This window comes from Polypterus senegalus, chromosome 4 (assembly GCF_016835505.1).
Source record: "Polypterus senegalus isolate Bchr_013 chromosome 4, ASM1683550v1, whole genome shotgun sequence".
In the NCBI taxonomy this organism is placed as follows: Eukaryota; Metazoa; Chordata; class Cladistia; order Polypteriformes; family Polypteridae; genus Polypterus; species Polypterus senegalus.
In genome coordinates this window covers 166,703,812-166,724,104 of record NC_053157.1, presented here as the reverse complement: position 1 = coordinate 166,724,104, position 20,293 = coordinate 166,703,812, and the positions used below count along the sequence as shown (strand labels likewise).

At 38.9% G+C, this 20,293-nt stretch overlaps 1 protein-coding gene across 1 annotated transcript in view; it reads right to left on the bottom strand.

The window, feature by feature from the left end:
* Nucleotides 1-13,154, bottom strand: part of lrpap1 (low density lipoprotein receptor-related protein associated protein 1) — a 51,663-nt gene extending 38,509 nt beyond the window's left edge. Inside the window, exons 1-3 of the mRNA XM_039751625.1 lie at nt 12,885-13,154; nt 9,561-9,705; nt 4,462-4,589 (exon numbers count right to left, since the gene is read on the bottom strand). Of these exons, the coding sequence (XP_039607559.1) occupies nt 4,462-4,589; nt 9,561-9,705; nt 12,885-13,040 (429 nt within the window). The 5' untranslated portion in view covers nt 13,041-13,154. The remainder of the gene's footprint in view (nt 1-4,461; nt 4,590-9,560; nt 9,706-12,884) is intronic.
* Between the last annotated feature and the right edge of the window lie 7,139 nt (nt 13,155-20,293).

Here is a 20,293-nt window from a genome sequence, read left to right as displayed (position 1 = left end):
TTATTAGTATATTGATGATAATTTGTATTTACAACGGCACAAAGTAAGGCATTTAAAGAAGTACAGTAGGATTTTATTTCTATTGCAAACCAGGCTTGTGTATATTCATCAATTTGTGTTGATGTCCAGGTCTTCATAGCTGTATATTTGCCACCCAGTAATAAAACAAAGTTAGGTAGTGCCATGCCTCCTCCTGCTGTATTTCATTGTAGAGTCGCCTCTGGATGTGTGGAGGTTTCAAGTTCCAAAGGAGTTTAAAATTTAATCTGGTTTCTTAAAGAACAAACTAATAAGGCTGTGACACTGTCTTGCACCCCAAAACACAAAGCTGAGTCTTAGTACTTAAGCTGAATAAAGCTGGCTTTGCTAGAAATAGGAACAGCAAGGTTATTTATTACAGAGAGAGCTACCACTCTCCTATACACAGACACAGCAAACAGGCAGTGTCAGGGCCAGGTCAGTGGCCAAATTATACTGCTCCCTGCATTTATAATGTTCTTTGCATCACCCATTGGCAACAAGCGCTTCTAGTGTGATCTCGATCGGCTCAGTTGTTTCCGCGGTGCTAAGCTGCTGAACTATAAAACTGCATTAGCCTTGGCAACAGAAAACCAGTCCTGAAACAGATGTGGCAGTAGCAATTCGGCATTTCATCCCATTTGGGGGGGGGGTTGGTCCTAAGAGTTCAGAAACCTCATAATGTACAGGGTGACACAGAAAAACAGGAACTTTTGAAATGCGTAGTGGCAGCTATGTACAGTTGGCAGCACTGCAGAACAGGGACCTTGAGCTGTAAACAATCTCGCCATTTAGTAATTTAGTAATAATAAATTAGTCAATTGCAAGGCAATCAATGGCAGCTGTGCAAGAATTGTTCGGTAACTGTGTCATCTCAAGATTCAGTGAAATTCCCTGGCCCTCAAGATCACTGGATTTGTCGTTTTGCAATTTTTTCTTGTGGGGCTACCTTAAGAGTTGGGTCTACACAACTCGGCCAAGTACATTGAATGAATTGAAACAAAGAATTCAAGACGAAATTCGTGGTATCCCAGCTGAGATGTTGCAGCGATCAATGGGGAACCTCAACAGAAGATTGGAAGAATGCATACGTACAGGAGGACACCATCTACAGGATGTAATTTTCAGACATTGATAATTTGGATTACTGTCTCTTAAAAGGCAAGTTGTAGTGGTTCAATTGCTGTCAATAAAATTTTTTTGTTGGACGTCTTCTATTTTTATTGTGTTTTTCAACAGTTCACGTTTTTCTATGTCACCCTGTATATGGAGATGCTCTGAAATAGAAATAGAAGCTTGGCAAGGATGTTCATCTTGACAGTATTAATTCTCCCTGCTAATGCGAGATGGAGGGTAGACCATCTGATTAAATCTTGTTTCCATGCCGATAGCTAAATTATGTTGAAAAAGATCTTTATTTAGTTGTGATGTTTATACCAAGGCATTTGAACGGATCTGCTAAAATAAGTGGGAAGGTGTTCAGTCTAATATTGGGTGCTAGAGAGTTCACTGGAAAAAGCACACTTTTATTCAAATTAATTTGGAGTCCAGATATCTTTTGAAATTCTGCTATTGCACTGCATATAGTGATAATTTTTGTTCATGACTGCCTCTGGTAATCCCCTTTGTCTCTGATACATTTCGAAAGTGAATGGCCAAATGCTCAATGGAAATTGCAAAGAGCAATGGTTATTGGGGGCATCCTTCTTAACTACCACGTTCTTATTGAAGTAGATTGAAATAATGTTGTTAATACAAACAGAGGCTTCTGGACTATTAGAGTTATTTGATTCATGTACACATTTGGGCCAAACCCAAATTTGTGCAATGTGCTAAATTGGTAGTCCCATTCAACCACGTCAAATGCTTTTTCTGCATCTGCTTTAGTAAAGGAGGTATTTAATGGAGGGCAGAGAGGTCCCAATAATACCCTCTATGATGTGCACTTTTTGTTGTAGGACCTTATAGTCAGAGACTCTGCAGTTTCCAAACCAGACAGTAATGCAGCTGTTCAGATCACTCTCAATGTTGCCCCGGTTTAATGAGATAAGAATGGGGGGTAGGTTTGCCACCAAAGAAAGTAGAGATGCTACAGCACCTTCTTGGCCTTGGAGGTGGTGTTAATTTACCAATTAGGGTTAGCTGAACACCAAGGTATGTGGTTCTCTTGACCAACAGAACCACAGAGCTAACAATGTAGTCATGTCCACATTAACAAACAGATTATTGTACTTGCGCCAGTCCTCTAACTGTTGTATCTTTTAAAAAGGACAAATACCCATTACTGACAAAACCCACCACAATTGTGCCATCTGTAAACTTAATGACGGAGTTACAGCTGTGTTTAGCTGTACAATCATGAGTCAGCAAACTTAACAGAAGTGTGCAGAGTACACAGCGCAATGGTATTGGAGATAGTGTTTCTGGGGTCTCTCCATCAGGATGTCCAGTATCTGGTTGCATAAGGAAGCGCAGTCTAACAGTCTCAACTTCCCTATGAGCTTCTGAGGGGTGATGGTTAGAAGCTGAACTGAAGTCAATGAATATCATTTTAGCTTAAAGGTGTATTTTGCCCAGATGGGACTTATTATCACAAATATGTAAAAACAGAGGTTATCAAGATGGGGCAAATACTTGTACATTACAGAAAAATCAAAAAAGTGGGTCTCATCGGAAATATTGCAGAGGTTACTGCTTTTGTTAAACGTATATAAAATTTAGTTAAAAATGCAAGGACAAGTTGCTTACGTATACAGTGGACATTATATTATGGCTTACCATATGTTCTAGAGCCAACAAAATTTCAATACAGAAGGTGCAAGATAATCTAACATTTGTATTAATCGGCAAATTGGAGTCAAAACATCCCCATCAGAGGAATACAGCTCCATGAGTGCAGCGTCTCAATCATGCACTGTAGGAAGCAATTGAGAAAGATCGCACCCTCTCGTGGAGATGCGTCTCACCCCAATTACTTCACCAACTCCCCGAATCTGTGCGAGTGCGCCCATGGAGACTGACACGGCCAATGGATTATTTAATAAAATAGGCATTCTTTCAGAGCCGCGGACCTGCTATACCACACTGCTGTTAGTGATACTGACTCAGTTTCAGAAACATGGGTACAAAGCAGTACTTGTATGGGTTTCCCCAAGGGTATGGTAGCTTCCAAGATCCTAAAGGCATGCAAGTTATGTTTTTACATGGATATGTGCATGAGTGGGCACTACAACATCCATATGGAAGGATGCACATGACTACAGATGGTCATGACAGAATGCAAGAGTATGCCCTGTTAGAGTGGAATTCTGGAAGGACTGGCTCTGTCACACCATGACCTATTAATGGAAAACACAAGTTCAAAAAAATTGAATAATGGATAAACAAGGGCGGCACGGTGGCGCAGTGGTAGCGCTGCTGCCTCGCAGTTAGGAGACCCGGGTTAGCTTCCTGGGTCCTCCCTGAGTGGAGTTTGCATGTTCTCCCCGTGTCTGCGTGGGTTTCCTCCCACAATCCAAAGACATGCAGGTTAGGTGGATTGGCAGTTCTAAATTGGCCCTAGTGTGTGCTTGGTGTGTGGGTGTGTTTGTGTGTGTCCTGCGGTGGGTTGGCACCCTGCCCAGGATTGGTTCCTGCCTTGTGCCCGTGTTGGATGGGATTGGCTCCAGCAGACCCCCCGTGACCCTGTCTTCGGATTCAGCGGGTTAGAAAATGGATGGATGTATGGATGAACAAGGCTAATGCTAGCTGCAATATTAAAACCAGTTTCACATGTGGGTACACTGGGAAGAAGTCGAGTGTAAAATGCATATATTTTAGAAAATGCTGTATTTTACTCCAAGCCCAAAAGACATATACTGTAGAATACACTACCTTATAATGAAGCCAAATGCTGCATCTTCGGGGATTTCACATATCTATTTCACTTTTTCTGGATGCATTAGACAGGTAACAATTCACAACATGATTTGGGTTAAATGGCCTTTTCTCATTCTTAATATTGGATGAAGCAAAACCTGTACCTTTCCATTCTGCCACTAATTAATCAAGATTTATTATTCATGGCTCTAAGATATTGGCACTACTGGAATGCCCACACTCAAACTAAACATTTACTAGACAGACACATTTATTTTTAAAATATTAAAACTACCACCCTGAACTTAGCACGACATATGAAGGCCACCAAAAAAAGAAAAATATTTAAACTTGAATAACTTGAATGGGTTTTCAAATCTGAAATTATGACAAATATAGATATGAACATCAAAATGTAAAAATGATTATCCATTTAAATATAGGGCGGCTGTAAATTATTTCACTGACCAGGTCATAACTATTTCAATATTTCCACCCATTCTAAAAGTTTTTTTTTTTTTTTTAAAAAAAAGGATTAAACATTAGTAGTAGTCCTCAAAATAAATTTCAAAAATGACCGTATACCTTGTTCCAGAGTTTCTCCAATCGAGGATCTTCAAAGTCATCCTGCACACCCTCATGATCCTTAAGAAAATTGTTTTCCAAAGGTCTTGTGTCCTTTTTTCCATTCAAACCATATTTTGCAAGAATTACTAAACAAAAGCAAAAAATAAAAAATTACCACTTTAACAATCTCATTCTTACTTGAGAAGAAAGTTTATTTACTAGAATAAGCGTCTAACTTGAATTGCTCTAAAATGAATCAAAACTGTTTCACAACAGATGGATGGAAGAAAAAAAATAAATTCCAGTACAGTGGAACCTCGGTTCACGACCAAAAAGTTTGCCAAACTTTTGCCTCGGTTCACAACCACACACTCGGTATATGAACAAGCCAGTTTCCCTTTCGGTTTGTACATGTTCAGTCTCTCCCTGTGCATTTCCTATGCAGTGAGCGAGAGCGAGAAACAGAGCTAGCCAAGAGCCTGCTGGGGAGGGGGAGATTGCTGCACGTGTTTGCCTGCCTATCTGCCTGCCTGTGCCGAGGTGGTGGAGTTTTTGCGGTTGGGGGGGAATGGTTTGCGTGCACGTATTGCCTGCCTTCTGCATAGGGGGAGAGGGGGGTACAGCGGAGACTCTCTCTCTGAGAAGCAGGCAGTACGTGCACGCGAACTTGGTGGTTGGTTTTTAAATAAATTTCGGATTTGATCTAATGTTCATTTTCTTTATCCGCTGTGCTTAAAACTCATTTTAAAAAAAAAGTGTTTACAGCGATCGGGCTTTAAGGTTAATAGCGTGATCTCCTACAATCTTATTTTTGGTTGCTTGTGGTTGTTTTTTTAAATACACTTTGGATTTGTTGTAATGTTCCTTCCCCCCCCCGCTGTGCTTAAAATTCATTTTTAAAAAAGTGCCATACGTGCTGCTGACGGGGGAGTTCCACGTTTTGGTGTGTGCGAGACAGACAGACATACAGAGACATGCACAGAGAGAGAGAGAGAGAGCCTGCTCGTGTAGCTGAGCAGGGAGCCTGGGTGTTGTGTCAGTGTTATTAAATTTTTTCACATTAGTTTACTACTACACTGTGCATTCTATGGTGTAATTAACTATATTTCTGTTTAACCTTTACATATATTTACATACAGTTCGTACGATCTGGAACGGATTAATTGTATTTACATACAATCCTATGGGGGAAAACTGCTTCGGTTCACGACCAAAGTTCTGGAACGAATTATGGTCGTGAACCGAGGTTCCACTGTATGCCTAGAATCATTCACCTCCCTGCTGTTGCTAATGGAAGCACACACTACAGGCAAGTTCTTTAATGCATTACACATAACCAATGCGATTAAGCTTTCAGAACATGAATTTCAGTACAGAGATCATACAGTATGATTCAAGGTTTAAAATAAGTTATTTTTGTATGTTTTTTTTATAAAAAGCTTTTGATATGTATGAGCAAGGAAACATTGTGCCTAATTATGATGAAACGGGTTTGTATGCGTTTCACACCGGATCAACCAAGTGGATTTATGATTCATGTTTGTTTCTTTATTGGGAGAAATACATATTTATGAAAGTAATCAGACATTTTTGTAGTTTCGTGTTTTTTTTTTTTGGTTTTTTTTTAACACATTATGAAGCACTTACTCATTATGAACACTTTAGAATGAAATTTAAAGGCTCAGAATTGGACAATTAGAACAGAATGACAAAATCACCATGCACCATCTTCAAATATCTCTCAGTGAGCAAGGCGCGCACACACACACCCAAAATCCACACACACACACCTCAGTCATCTTACAACCTTACAATGGATAAACTAGGTTCAAAAAACAAACAAACAAACAAACAAACATTCTTAAACCCATTTTATCCCATTCTTGATCAAAGTGGGCCAAAGTCTCTTCCCTCTGCAATTTGAGGAACAAGGCAGGAACCAACCTTGGAGCACCACTCCAGGGATGTTAACTCACACCCACAAACATCCCACTTACAGGGTCAAAGTATACTTGCCAATTAACCTAGTGTATATATCCTTGGTAATGCGTTTTTTTTTTTTTTTTCCTCCTTAGAGTACCCAGATGAGATACTATACAGACAGGGAGTACATGCAAACTATAACCACATAATCAATGTGCATGGGATTCACATGCAAGACTAGATCTCTGTGGCAGCAGTACCACCATGCAACCAAAAAAAATAAGCACAGAAACTTAAATATAAAAAAAAACCACTGTCAAGTTTTAACTCTGGTCTTTATTTGTGAAACAAAGAATAGTAATTTACGCTAAAGGTTTTTTGGCTAGGCAGGCATTTCAATATGCATTAGAAGAGAGGAGTTAAATATTTTACAAATACTATAAAATTAGAATATTAAAACCAAAAACCATTGTCTGTACAGTGGAATTCAGTTAAATTAGAAGAGAGGAGTTTTAAATATTTTACAATACAGTAATCACTCCTCGATCGCAGGGGTTGCGTTCCAGAACCCCCCGCGATAGATGAAAATCCGCGAAGTAGAAACCATGTGTGTATGGTTATTTTTATATATATTAAGCCCTTATAAACTCTCCCTCACTGTTAACATTATTAGAGTCCTCTAGACATGAAATAACACCTTTTACTCAAAAGTTTAAACTGTGCTCCATGACAAGACAGAGATGACAGTTCTTTCTCACAATTAAAAGAACGCAAATATATCTTTTCTTCAAAGGAGTGTCTGCATCAGAAGAAGAGAATTTAAGAGAGAGCTGGCTTTCATAAAGAAAAGCAAACAATCAAAAAATCAATACGTGTCCTTTTAAGTTTGCCGAAGCACTGCAATAAAGCGCCATTTTTTAGAAGAGCGTCAGTATCTTTTAAGCAAACAGCCCCTCTGTTCGCATCTCCTCCGTCAGGCGCAGAGAATGTCAGCGAGGGTGAGATAGAGGCAGAGACAAGCAAACAATCAAGCAGGCAAAAGAATAATCAAGCATATCTTATAGCATTGAGGAGTTTTAGTTAATATGTAATATATGCTCTGATTGGGTAGCTTCTAAGCCATCTGCCAATAGCGTCCCTTGTATGAAATCAACTGGGCAAACAAACTGAGGAAGCATGTACCATAAATTAAAAGACACAGTGTCCGCAGAACTCCACGAACCAGCGAAAAATCCGAGATATATATTTAGATATGCTTACATTTAAAATCAGTGATAGAGTGAAGCCACGAAAGTCGAAGCGCGATATAGCGAGGGATTACTGTACTATAAAATTAGCATATTAAAACCAAAAACCAGTTATTTACTCACATTCTAAAAGTAAAAATTCTAATACTTAACACTTTGCAATATTTTAATAAACAGATCTATAAATAAAAGACCGCACTATAAATTGCTTATCAGTATTTTAGATTTAATAAAAGGAATGTTTACTAATCCAGCATAAGAAGCTGGTCTTTAATTGATAACGTATTGTCCAATCTAATGGGAATATTGTAATGGTACAATTTTAGGTATTTACTAGATTCATTTCAAAGACATTAACAGTGCCACAGTGAGTAGTTCTGACATTTTAACATTACATGACTAGAATTCCAATTCAGTAGTTCTCAAACTCAATCCTAATGACTCGATGTGGCTACGTTTTTATCTCCACCAGTTTCACAACACTGAACGCTGAAGAAAAAAAACGAAGAGAACTCTACAGAATAAATTTTTCAGCAAATGCTGGTAAAATCTGTCAAACAAAGGTCTACACCTCTAACTTACACTTGTTAAAATATGGTGAAGGTTATTTAAAAATTCATACCAGGAAATGCTTTACCAGAGAGACATCAGATTTTGTTAAAATGGTGACCCGATTAGATTTACCGTATATATTTGCGTATTAGTCGTGTATTGAAAACTGAAAAATTGTCCGTTCAAAAAAACAATTTTTCTTCCTTTTACATCTTCTTACTTCCGCCAATCTCACACCAGTTTCTCAGACACGTCAAATTTTGTTGCAGCAGCGCAGTTACCAATTTTTCACCACTTCAACCACTTTTAATACCAGCTTTATATTTTTGTTTGATCGAACTCTCCATTGTAGCTAAGGGATGCTCTTACGATTAAGGTGTATGAGGGTGTGAGATACAAAAAAACAGTGCAAATGTCACTTGGGAATAGTTTGGGTATTACCGTGTGGTCACGTACGCACAATACATAGGAAAAAAAGGCAGTGTGCTCCATGGTTACTCTCTCAGGTGGGCGTTAGTTTATCAAACTCTTGGACCAATAGCGCGAGTTTAACTGACATTAGAAAACACCAGAAATTATATGGTAAAAATCAAGACCCGATTTATCTGCGGGAGAGCTTAAACGTGAGTATATACGGTATATTGAGAAAATTAAGACCATCAGAGATGGACAAATACTTAAGTCAAACAAACAAGAAATAATTTGTACTTTCTGGCATTAGGAGGACCTTTAAAAAGGTAGAGTAATTCAAGGGACCATAAAAGATATTAAATAGATGAAAAATACCAAAAAGACTTATTCTAAGTCAATGTGGGTTCTTCTCTCGTTTACAGTATGTTTTTCCAAACAAATCACCAAATAAATCTCACATTGTAAAATAATAATGTCTGCAGTATGGAAGTTCCTGCTTGTATACTAAAAGCTATAAAGACAGTGTCTTTAGTGTGTGATTAGATAACATTTACACACTTTAAGAACATTCAAAATGCACAATCAAAACCCACACAGACACAATCAGAACATACATACAAATCACAAACCAATCTTGACTATCTGCACAACAGGTATGATTTTTGATTTTACAGAGATTTTGATTTATTAAGTATGCAAATTATAGCTAACCACAGCATCATTGTTCATATTATATAGAATATGTTGTCTAAAGTTTACCAAGTGGCCACTGCGTGTTTGAGTGGTGGGGTTAGGGGTTGGGCTAGGGGTTACCCTTTACTGGCAGATTATCATAGGATTTGAAAACTAACTCCCATGATAAGCAAGCAATGACACTTGGTTACTGGAGGCTTTTAAGATTAATTAAAAACAATGTAGATAATGTAATACATTTTATTTTGTTTAATGAGTTTAAAAAAAAAAAAAAAAATCTTGCATTCTTACCATTAAAGTTACGTCTTAACTTTGCTTCTTTTTCACCATCTTCATCAAGTCCTTCTGCCTTCAGTTTTTTCCAGTTAAGCTCATCCTTTTCCTGTATTTTTAAATCACTGTGCAGCTCAGCTTGCTTTACAGGTGACAATTGAAGCTAGTGAAAAAGCAAAATAATAAACTACAAAAATGAAAATTATAATGCTTTAAACTGAAACACACACTCACACAAACAAATATAAACAAAGCATATAGGTATTGCACCTTTCCAATAGCTGCAGAAACATTTTGAATTCCTTAATATGGAATCTGTAAAGTATCACTTGTGTGTCTCAGAGAAGCAATTTTATTTATTTGACAATTCTTTTGGACTTAGACATGTGAAAAAAACACTTTGCTATAGTCATGGCAAAAAAGTAAATACATTAAAAAAGTCAATTTCCATGGGGTGTATTTGAACAGACAAACATTAGATCTTGATACAAGAGTGCCTACAGATAAAGGTGATATATGTAAATAAAATACAAGAAACAATGGCCTTAACAGACATTTATTAGGGCTGTACTCCACCCCTTCCAGCAGAAGTTAAAATGGGTTCAGATTATCTAGCGTTTCTTTTACCAAGGAAATTACTGGGCAGGCCACCCAGTTGTCATTGTCATCCACCCAGGAGTCCATATGTGCGGACAACAGGGTGTCAGAAAAGGCACTGTGGAATCCAGACTTGAAGCAAGTTCAGTTCATTTTTAAATCACCTGCTCTTATTCTAGCATGATTTACTTTGACTGCAAAAAAATTCAACCTTGTGCTACTCATACTGCACAATATTGAATTTTGGCACCCATGTGAAAACCTGCAAGCAGTCCTGTAATTAGTCACGCACTGCAATTTATTTAGGCTGAGAGCTCCAGTGACTGTGGAAAGGTAAGATTTTAGTAACTGCCATCCTTAAAATGTGCCAAAGCCTCCCATCTAAAACTCGTTTCGAGTTGCTTTAGGACATAATTCAAATTGCATTTCGGCAATAATACGATTCACCCTCAAACCAAAAGCATTTATCACCCCTTTCAGTGATTTAAATTGCAAAGTAAACAGTTCTCTGACCTACTACTTAGTATAACGTGTTAGAAACTGTACAAATTGGTACATTCCAAAGCACTTGAGGATTTCCAACTTTTAAAAGTGTGAGCATTTTTAATTTTTGGTTTACTTCATTAAAAAGAGATCTCACTTTTGTTTATTAAATATTTTTGCAATAATGTGTCTTATTCAAAACACTAAATAATAGATTTAAATCGTATGCATTAGTAGAGTACACAAAAGACATGGTTTATTGATAAGATGCCATGTTGCGGAAAACTATATTCTGTATTTACAAATTTATATATATATCAGTCTCAGGAATGGCAAAGAGGTGATGGAGAGATATCATGCTCATAGGGAGGCTGCTGGCCCTTTAAGAACTTGTATCAACTATTTTTGTCATCAGCAAATAGCCTCTCATTAGGTAAATTTGATAGATTAATCAGTAAAGGGAGTCAAACATTACACAGGTATACTGGACACAGATAAAATTGTTATGCGATTTTTTTTTATATATTTTTGGGAGCAGAATTCAAAAGTATAACCCATTTTTTCTCCTTCAATCAAAATGTTGTATGGGAAACACTGAACATGTTTAAACAGAATTGTATTTAGCGTAATCATAAGCACTCACTCTCTCAGATCATCCGCATCGCTGCTCTGCTTCTTAGTCACTCACGGTCTCTGTCCACCATACACCTGCTAGGATGTAGTTCAGAACTCCTGCACTCAACAGCTCTCTTCAGTGCCTTTCACTCTTTAATATATACCTAAACCAGTCTGCTTTAGACATCATACTAACTAATCTACTCACTATTTAAGCCAAACATGTACTCACTTTAACAGTTTTAACTATTATGAAACCATCTTTGCAGGACCATCTTAAAATACGTCATCCAATTTTTTTTTTTGTTAATCTAGAACGGACTCAATATTGTTTAACTCAATTTAAACAAAATCAAGCTATTGCATTGAAGACCCACCTATTTAGGTCATTGCTATATATAATATAAAAAAAAAAAACACAAAATGTATGCAATAGTTAAAAAATATATCATTTTTGGGTGGAGTATTCTTGGAACTACTAACTTCACTTTTGTGGTGTTGTTAATCATCTCGGTCTAGGATTAACTGATTGATGCCCTCCGTTTTTGTTTTTTCTTTATTTTTTTTACTTTTAATTTTACTTTCTTGTAAACCACTGAAAACTCTGAATTTATTAAAAAATATTTGCCCTTATCCTCAGGGGGGAAAAAGTTCTACCAATAGGTGGAAATCATGCTAAGAATAGAAAGACAATTTTAAACTCAGACGATCTAAAATTTCATTTTGACAAACCTGCTCACCAAGCATGAGTTCATCAAGGTTATAAATCTATTCTTTACAGTATCTACTACTATTCCCCCCTTTCCTATGGTGAAGGATAGTGTCTCAAGCGAAACCGACCATTACGAATAATGTTTCATAAACTGTTCAAATAGTCCTGTTTCAAACCCAATGTTAGTTCTTAGAATGCTGACAAAAAGACCCTTTAAGTCCAGTAGGTTCAGCCACATAACTCTGCCTTCACATGGATTTCCTGTAACTTAAAGAATGATCTTCATAAAATATTGCTTTAACACCATTTACTATATTAACCTGTTCCTACCTTTGGCAGCAATCGTGACAAACTTACTACGATGATCTTTTAATTGCTGTTACTTTACCCCTTAAGCACTTGGCCTATAATAATATCTACACTAAAATACAATCACCAGAAGCTGAAAACATCTAGATTAAACTTTAACAGCATCAAGTTAACAATTGTTTAAAAAAAAAAAAAATTAACCTAGCACCAAAATGCTTCTGAAAAAGAGAACAAACATAAATGTACCGTAGCAAACTGCATACTCACTCACACATACGACGTATAATATGCATTCACAAATTACATATTTTGTTTGGTTTTGCAACCTGAACAAAACCAAAAAGCACCCTACATATTACCAGAAAAGCAACGAACAAAAGCTACTGACAGCCTGTTTCCGTACTACATTGTTGAGAAATCGGGCATTAGGCTTTGAGTCATGCATCGCCAAGTTCATTATGCATTTGTAGCTGTTTCACTTAAATGAAAAATTAATTCGGCCCAGAAGCAGTACACAATGCAGTAGAAATCGTTTCACAAATTTTTGTTAATTGAACACTATTGGAAGGAAAACCTCTTTTTATAAATAGCCGTGAACTACAAATACAACTAACTGAGAAACTCACCCGAAGTGCCTTCTCCCATACTTGGTTCAGTTTAGCTATCCTGAACTCGACATTCTGATCACCGCTTTCTGGTTCATTTGCTTGCCGGGAGTATTTGTTTGCAAGGACACAAAGGTTCATATGAACACTGAAGAGAAATAACCCAATCAATTTCATTTTAAAAAAAAATTAAAAATAAATAAATAAATAAAAAAGAAAGAAATAAAGAAACGCTACAGAAACCTACACCGAACTCAACTACCCGATTGCACAATGACTGACTATGATGACAGAGAGCATGCGGCCTTTAAAGAACTCTTGCCCTATTGCGCGTCAATCTGGGACTTGTAGTCTATTATGAGACACTGCTCTATTCTTTCTCAAACGAAAAGGATGGCTCATAAAACTACAACTCCCAGAAGACACCTGTTTATACACTCGCCTCACAACGGAGGCTTGAGAATATTTCGGAACCAATCAGCGAACTTCACGCAAATTCCACTCAATCCCCCATACCCCCCCCCCAGAATGGCAAGTACAGTACTGTACTTAACTTAAAGGCACTTTTTATTAATTAATTATTAACTCTGTTTAAAATTATTGTAATATGAATTTTTCTTTCAATATTTAACGTTAATTTTGTTTCACTTATCTTTCTGAACTGTATGGAGACCGTCCACGGTATATGAATGCGTTAACCTGATTTATATCTATGACATAATACATTTTGCAATAGTATTAAATTATTTTACAATACAATTAAAATAGGTTCAGAAAAACATAACTACATACACAATTATAACAATATATGGCACATTTTAAAATTTAAAATCCGCTATTTCGTTCAGCATCAGTTAATAGGTTTTAACATTAATGATCCAGTATATTTACCATTACACCTTAAAGTAGAAAAGTTAGTGTCAGCCACTTTTAGACAAAGACGTCTGGTTTTGGAAGTAATCTCAAAACCTTGCGAATCATTGTTATACTTGAATTTTATGCACTAAACATATACTTAAAATAAACTAATGTTACTCAGTATTTACCGTTAAATGCATTGTATTGCAGCATCAAATTGCGCATCTTTGTCAGATTTGCTGCTGTGTTGCAGTAAGGGTTCAGTACTTTGCCTCAGCAGCCGTTTTACAGTATAGCAATTGCAATTTTGTGATTATCAGAAAAAGGAGAGTGTGTGATTAACTTAAGCTTAGCAAAGAGTTTATTTTGTACCAGTGAATCTTTATTTACTGATTGTTTAATATGAAGGCACAAATTCCATTTATTTTTTTTCTCTGTCACTATGACACTCCTCCCAGATTAAGGGAAATAATACAGAGCTACTTAAAGTGGTTATTGCCTTCTCCTTTAATATCAAACTACAGATTTAATAATTAATAATATTGTAATTTCTACTCAAACTTCAGTGGTTGCAGGGCAGTCAACCAACTAAGTTAATGTTTCATGAGATAATATTGGAAAGTAGTCCTTTAGTACTTGCTTAGGCTATTTCATTCATCGACCTTCAGGGAGAAATAATTAGTCTTGATGCTTCACTGAAAGGAGTCTGTAGATCTTATACTAGAAGAGTCACGCCTCAGCAGTACACAAGGTCTAAGTGTAATAACTCAGCGTTTCACTTATACATAAGTAAGGACAAGGAGAAGATATAGTTTTCAGGAGCTCCCACTGTCAGCTCTATAAACATTTTCCCCTATTTGAACTTTTAAACTAAAGAGTGCACATGCCATAACCATGGATGACTTTTTTTGGTATATTTTTGGGCCCCCCTTGGAGATTCCGCACTGTTGATGGTGGTCATTAACAAAACAATAAATGGGAAAAACAAGGGCTCGCTTATCGAGGATCAGGGGCTATAGGAATATGTGCATTGAAATGCTGGGGACTCTCTAAGATCAGGGACTACACAGCTCCTATTGGGGCTAAAGCACTGGTAGCCCTCCCTAACAATGGCGCTGTATCTTATTATTGCTAGTAGATCTAAAATTGTCTGCAATTTAGTGTTGCAATTCTTGAGAATTTACAGATTTTATGAGTGCTATTTAAGTTCTTTGTGGGGCCAGCCTGAAAGTTTGCCCAAACATATCACAAATATCAATGTTAAAGAACTGAATTTAAAGCAGTTTATTCTATTACTTACACTGAAGTTTGTTTTCATACTCAGACACCTACAACTCAGGATGTAGTATTTGCTATAATTTTTCACTTTGTACACATCAGGTTATTTAAAATCATGTGTTCTATATTCCCCTGTTCTGCTGGGAGACTTCAGTGCTCACGTGGGCAATGACAGTGAGACATGGAAGGGCGTGATTGGGAGGAACTGCCCCCCCGATCTGAATCTGAGCGGTGTTTTGTTATTGGACTTCTGTGCTTGTCATGGATTGTCCACAACAAACACCATGTTCAAGCATAGGGGTGTTTATATGTGAATTTGGCACCAGGAAACCCTAGGCCTCAGTTTAATGATCGACTTTGTGGACGTGTTGTCGGACTTGCGGCCACATGTCTTGGACACTCAGTGAAGAGAGGGGTGGAGCTGTCAACTGATCACCACCTGGAGGTGAGTTGGCTTCAATGGTGGGGAGGATCCCAGTCAGGCCTGGTAGGCCCAAACGTATTGTGAGGGTGTGCTGGGAACATCTGGCAGAGTCCCCTGTCAGAAGCAGCTTCAACTCCTATCTCCGGCAGAATTTCAACCATGTCCCTAGGGAGATGGGGACATTGAGTCGAATGGGCTGACTGGAGCTGTGGCGTAAGGTGGTTGGTGCCTGTCGTGGCGGCAATCCCCAAACCCGTTGGTGGACCCTTTTGTCCATTGGAACTCTGAAGGCAGCTAATAGGTACCAGCAGTGAAATTACCTAGTGGAATGCAGCTTCGGTGGTTGCTAAGGCAAAACTCAGGCATGGGAGGAGTTTGGGAGGCCATGGAGAACGACTTTTGGACAGCTTTGAGGAGATTCTGGTCCACCATCCGGCGATATGGTGGGGATGTGCGCTGCTGACCTCGACTCGGGACATTGTGGGTCGGTGTGGGGAGTACTTCAAAGACCTCCTCAATCCCACTAACATGCCTTCCAATGAGGAAGCAGAGCCTGGGGACTCGGAGGTGGGCTCCCCATCTCTGGGACTGAGGTCACCGAGGTGGTCAAAAAACTCCTTGGTGGTAGGGCCCCAGGGGTGGATGAGATATGCCCAGAGTTCCTCAAGGCTCTGGATGTTGTAGGACTGTCTTGGTTGACACATCTCTGCAACATTGTATGGACATCAGGGACAGTGCCTCTGGATTGGCAGACCGGGGTGGTGGTCCCCCTCTTTAAGAAGGGGGACCGGAGGGTGTGTTCCAACTACAGAGGGATCACACTCCTCAGCCTCCCTGGAAAAGTCTATTCAGGGGTCCTGGAGAGGAGGTTCCGTTGGACAGTCGAACCTGGGATTCAGGAGGAGCAGTGTGGTTTTCGTCCTGGTCGTGGAACCTTGGACCAGCTCTACACCCTTAGCAGGGTCCTGGAGGGTGCATGGGAGTTTGCCCAACCAGTCTACATGTGTTTTGTTGACTTGGAAAAGGCGTTTGACCATGTCCCTTAGGGAATCCTGTTGTGCTCTGGGAAAATGGGGTACCGGACCCCCTGATAAGGGCTGTTCGGTCCCTGTACAATGGGTGTCAGAGCTTGGTCCGCAGTGCCAGCAGTAAGTCAAATCCGTTTCCAATGAGAGTTGGACTACGTCAGGGCTGCCTTTTGTCACCAATTCTATTCCTAACTTTTATGGACAGAATTTCTAGGCACAACCAGGGTGTTGAGGCGGTCTGGTTTGGTGGGGTTCAGGATTGGGTCACTGTTTTTTGCAGATGATGTTGTCTGGTTTGCTTCATCAGGCCATGATCTTCAACTCTCTCTGGATCAGTTCGCAGCTGAGTGTGAAGCGGCTGGAATAGGAATCAGCACCTCCAAATCCGAGACCATGGTCCTCAGCTGGAAAAGGGTGAAGTGCCCTCTCAGGGTTGGGAGCGAGATCCTGCCCCAAGTGGAGGAGTTCAAGTAACTCGGGGTCTTGTTCACGAGAGAGGGAAGAATGGAGCGTGAGATCGACAGGCGGATTGGTGTGGCATCCGCAGTGATGTGGGCTCTGCATCGGTCTGTCGTGGTGAAAAAGGAGCTGAGCCATAAGGCAAAGCTCTCAATTTACCAGTCGATCTATGTTCCTACCCTCACCTATGGTCATGAGCTATGGATAGTGACCCAAAGAATGAGATCGCGAATACAACTGGCTGAAATGAGTTTCCTCTGCAGGGTGTCTGGGCTTTCCCTTAAAGATAAGGTGAGAAGCTCAGTCATCCGGGAGGGGCTCAGAGTAGAGCTGCTGCTCCTCCGCATTGAGATGAGTCAGATGAGGTGGCTCGGGAATCTAATCAGGATGCCTCGCGGATGTGTCCCTGGTGAGGTGTTCTGGGCATGTCCAACCGGGACATGGGGAAGGACACGCTGGAGGGACTATGTCTCCCGGCTGGCCTGGGAACGCCTTGGGATTCCTCCGGAGGAGAAGAAGTGGCCGAGGAGAGGGAAGTCTGGGCCTCTCTGCTCAAGCTGCTGGCCCCACGACCCGATCTCTGATAAGCGGAAGAGGATGGATGGATGGATGGATGGATGCTCTATATTCACATGCAAATGCTAAGACACAGTATTAAATTCTTGCCTTATTATTAGTTATCACTGATATTCAATGCAATTCTGTCTATTTTTGTATAGTGCTCTTCACTGAGTGCAACAGAGTGCTGTGATATGTTCTCAGGTAAAATTACAGTACAGAATAACTAAATACAGAATTACTAAACATAAAGACATAAATCTGTTTAAAAATTTTAGAAAACTATATAGAAAGGGATATTAGCATAATTCAAAACCAATAATTAATGTTCATTAATCACTATAATTATTGAGTTATGGGCAGTTCACAACAGAAGAGAGGAAAACAAAAATTCATTCAGCAGCAGCCCTGGAGAAAATAAACCTCTGGGTGGTCCACAGTTGATTATAAGAGAGAGACAATTAAAGACAAAGTCAGTCACAGACACAGTCCTAGTGGTCTCAGCCAACTAGCTGCCTACCCCCTTCTGGGCATTCTATAGTGGAGTCTGTGTTGGGCCATCCAGTCTGATGACAGAATACTTCTTCATTTGTAAAACAATCTTTTCCTTGGACAGGAGAGCATCTTGACAGTACAGCAGTGCCACATACTGAGAAGACAAACAGAATAGAGGAGGGTTGCTAAAGGTTTATAGATATTACTTATTTTTTTGTGCAAATGACTAACAAACAAAAATGTAGTATGCAGAACTAATTAGCAGCTCTAGTCAGGGTATGTTAGACTAAAGTAGTGAGTATTCATCCTAGATTTAACAGCTGAGGCTGAAGGGGGCATTTCTTACATTAGCAGGCGGATCATTCCACAATATTGGGGCCCTATAACTACTTGATCTCCCACTGTTATTTTATTAATACATGGAATCTTATGTAGGTCAGTGTCCTGTAATGTGCACATTGATTTGTAAGTAATACATCCATCCATTATCCAACCCGTTGAATCGGAGCACAAGGTCACGGGGGTCGCTGGAGCCAATCCCAGCCAACACAGGGCGCAAGGCAGGAACCAATCCTGGGCAGGGCGCCAACCCACCGCAGTTTGTAAGTAATGATAAGTTCAAATAAGTAAGCAGGGCCATGGTCATTTAAGGCTTTATATGTAAGAAGGAGGATTTTGAAATAAGCCCTAAGTTTAACTGTAAAGACTTGAGAGCTTAAGTTACATATTTGTATTTTCTACTTCATGTAGTAATTCTTACACCAGCATTTAGAATAACTGAAAGCTTCATAAAGAACCATTTGACTTGCCAGTGAATAAAGGATTGCAGTAGTCAATCCTAATGAAAATAAATGCATGAATTAATTTCTCAGTATCATGCATATTTAGAAAAAGATTTCATTTTTTATTTATTATTAAGATGGAAAAACATTTTTTTGATAGTTTTGTAATGTGTGTTTTAAACAACGTGCTAGTGTCACAGATAACACCTGACAGAGTAAAGCTAACAGTGATTCTGACTAAATTAAAAGCTGAATATTTTTATGGTATACAGGTACATCATCCATTCGGTAAATAATATTTCTAATTTTTCTGTATCCGGTGACAAGTAGTTCTCACCCATCTACTCCTTTAACGCATTGACACAATTCATTAAAGTTGCCATCAGAGAAATGTCATTTGGTCTAAAGAAAAAGTATAACTGAGTGTTGTCTACATGCAGGTGAAAATTAATGTTGTTTTCTAATGATAGTTCCCAGTGGAAACATGTAAACTGAAAACAGTAAAGATCAGAGTACTAAGCCCTGCTGGACACCAGATTTAACTTTTTAGTATAATGACAGAGTGCTGTCAACACAAGCAAGGATAGTGCCTATGAACTCAATGTAATTTTCCAGCCTATGTAATAAAATAGAATGGTAAAGGGTGTCATATTCCGTTCTTAAATCTAACAACATAATCACCTTCTTCAAAGGATATTAAAATGTTGGTGATAACTTGGGTTAGTGAAATGTCTGTATTATTACTAGTGTGGTAGCCAGATTGGCCTCTCAAATCAATTGTGATGTGTACTTTTTCAAGCATTTTAGAAAGAAAGGGTATATTTGAAATGGGTTTATGACTATTAAGCATATGTGGGTCTAGTTCTGGATTTTTAAGTAATACTGTAATCTGATAACTGACATTTTAGTGCATCAGGAACTGGCAATTCAATAATGAAATATTGACAACACTAAGTATGGGTACAGCCAAATCATCCTTTGAGCTTTTCACAGGTTTTGATAGGACAGGGTCTAAGGAACAACAACATTTATTTGTATAGTAGATTTTCATACAACAATGTAATTCAAATTGCTTTAAAAGATATCAAAGAGAAAGTTACAAGAAGAGAAAAACAAATAAGATTAGGCAATAATATTGAAAAATAAGCAACAAAGAAAAAAACAAATAAATCCATCCATTATCCAACCCGCTATATCCTAACTACAGGGTCACGGTGGTCTGCTGGAGCCAAACCCAGCCAACACAGGGTGCAAGGCAGGAAACAAACCCTGGGCAGGGCGCACGCACACACACACTAGAGACAATTTAGAATCACCAATGCACCTAATCTGCATGTCTTTGGACTGTGGGAGGAAACCGGAGTACCTGGAGGAATCCAATGCAGACACGGGGAGAACATGCAAACTCCACGCAGGGAGGATCTGGGAAGTGAACCCAGGTCTCCTAACTGCGAGGCAGCAGCGCTAGGAACTGCGCCACCGTGCCGCCAAATACTTCTATACATTCTTAAAAACAGATAAATATCAAGTAGAAGAGTTGTGTCCTTA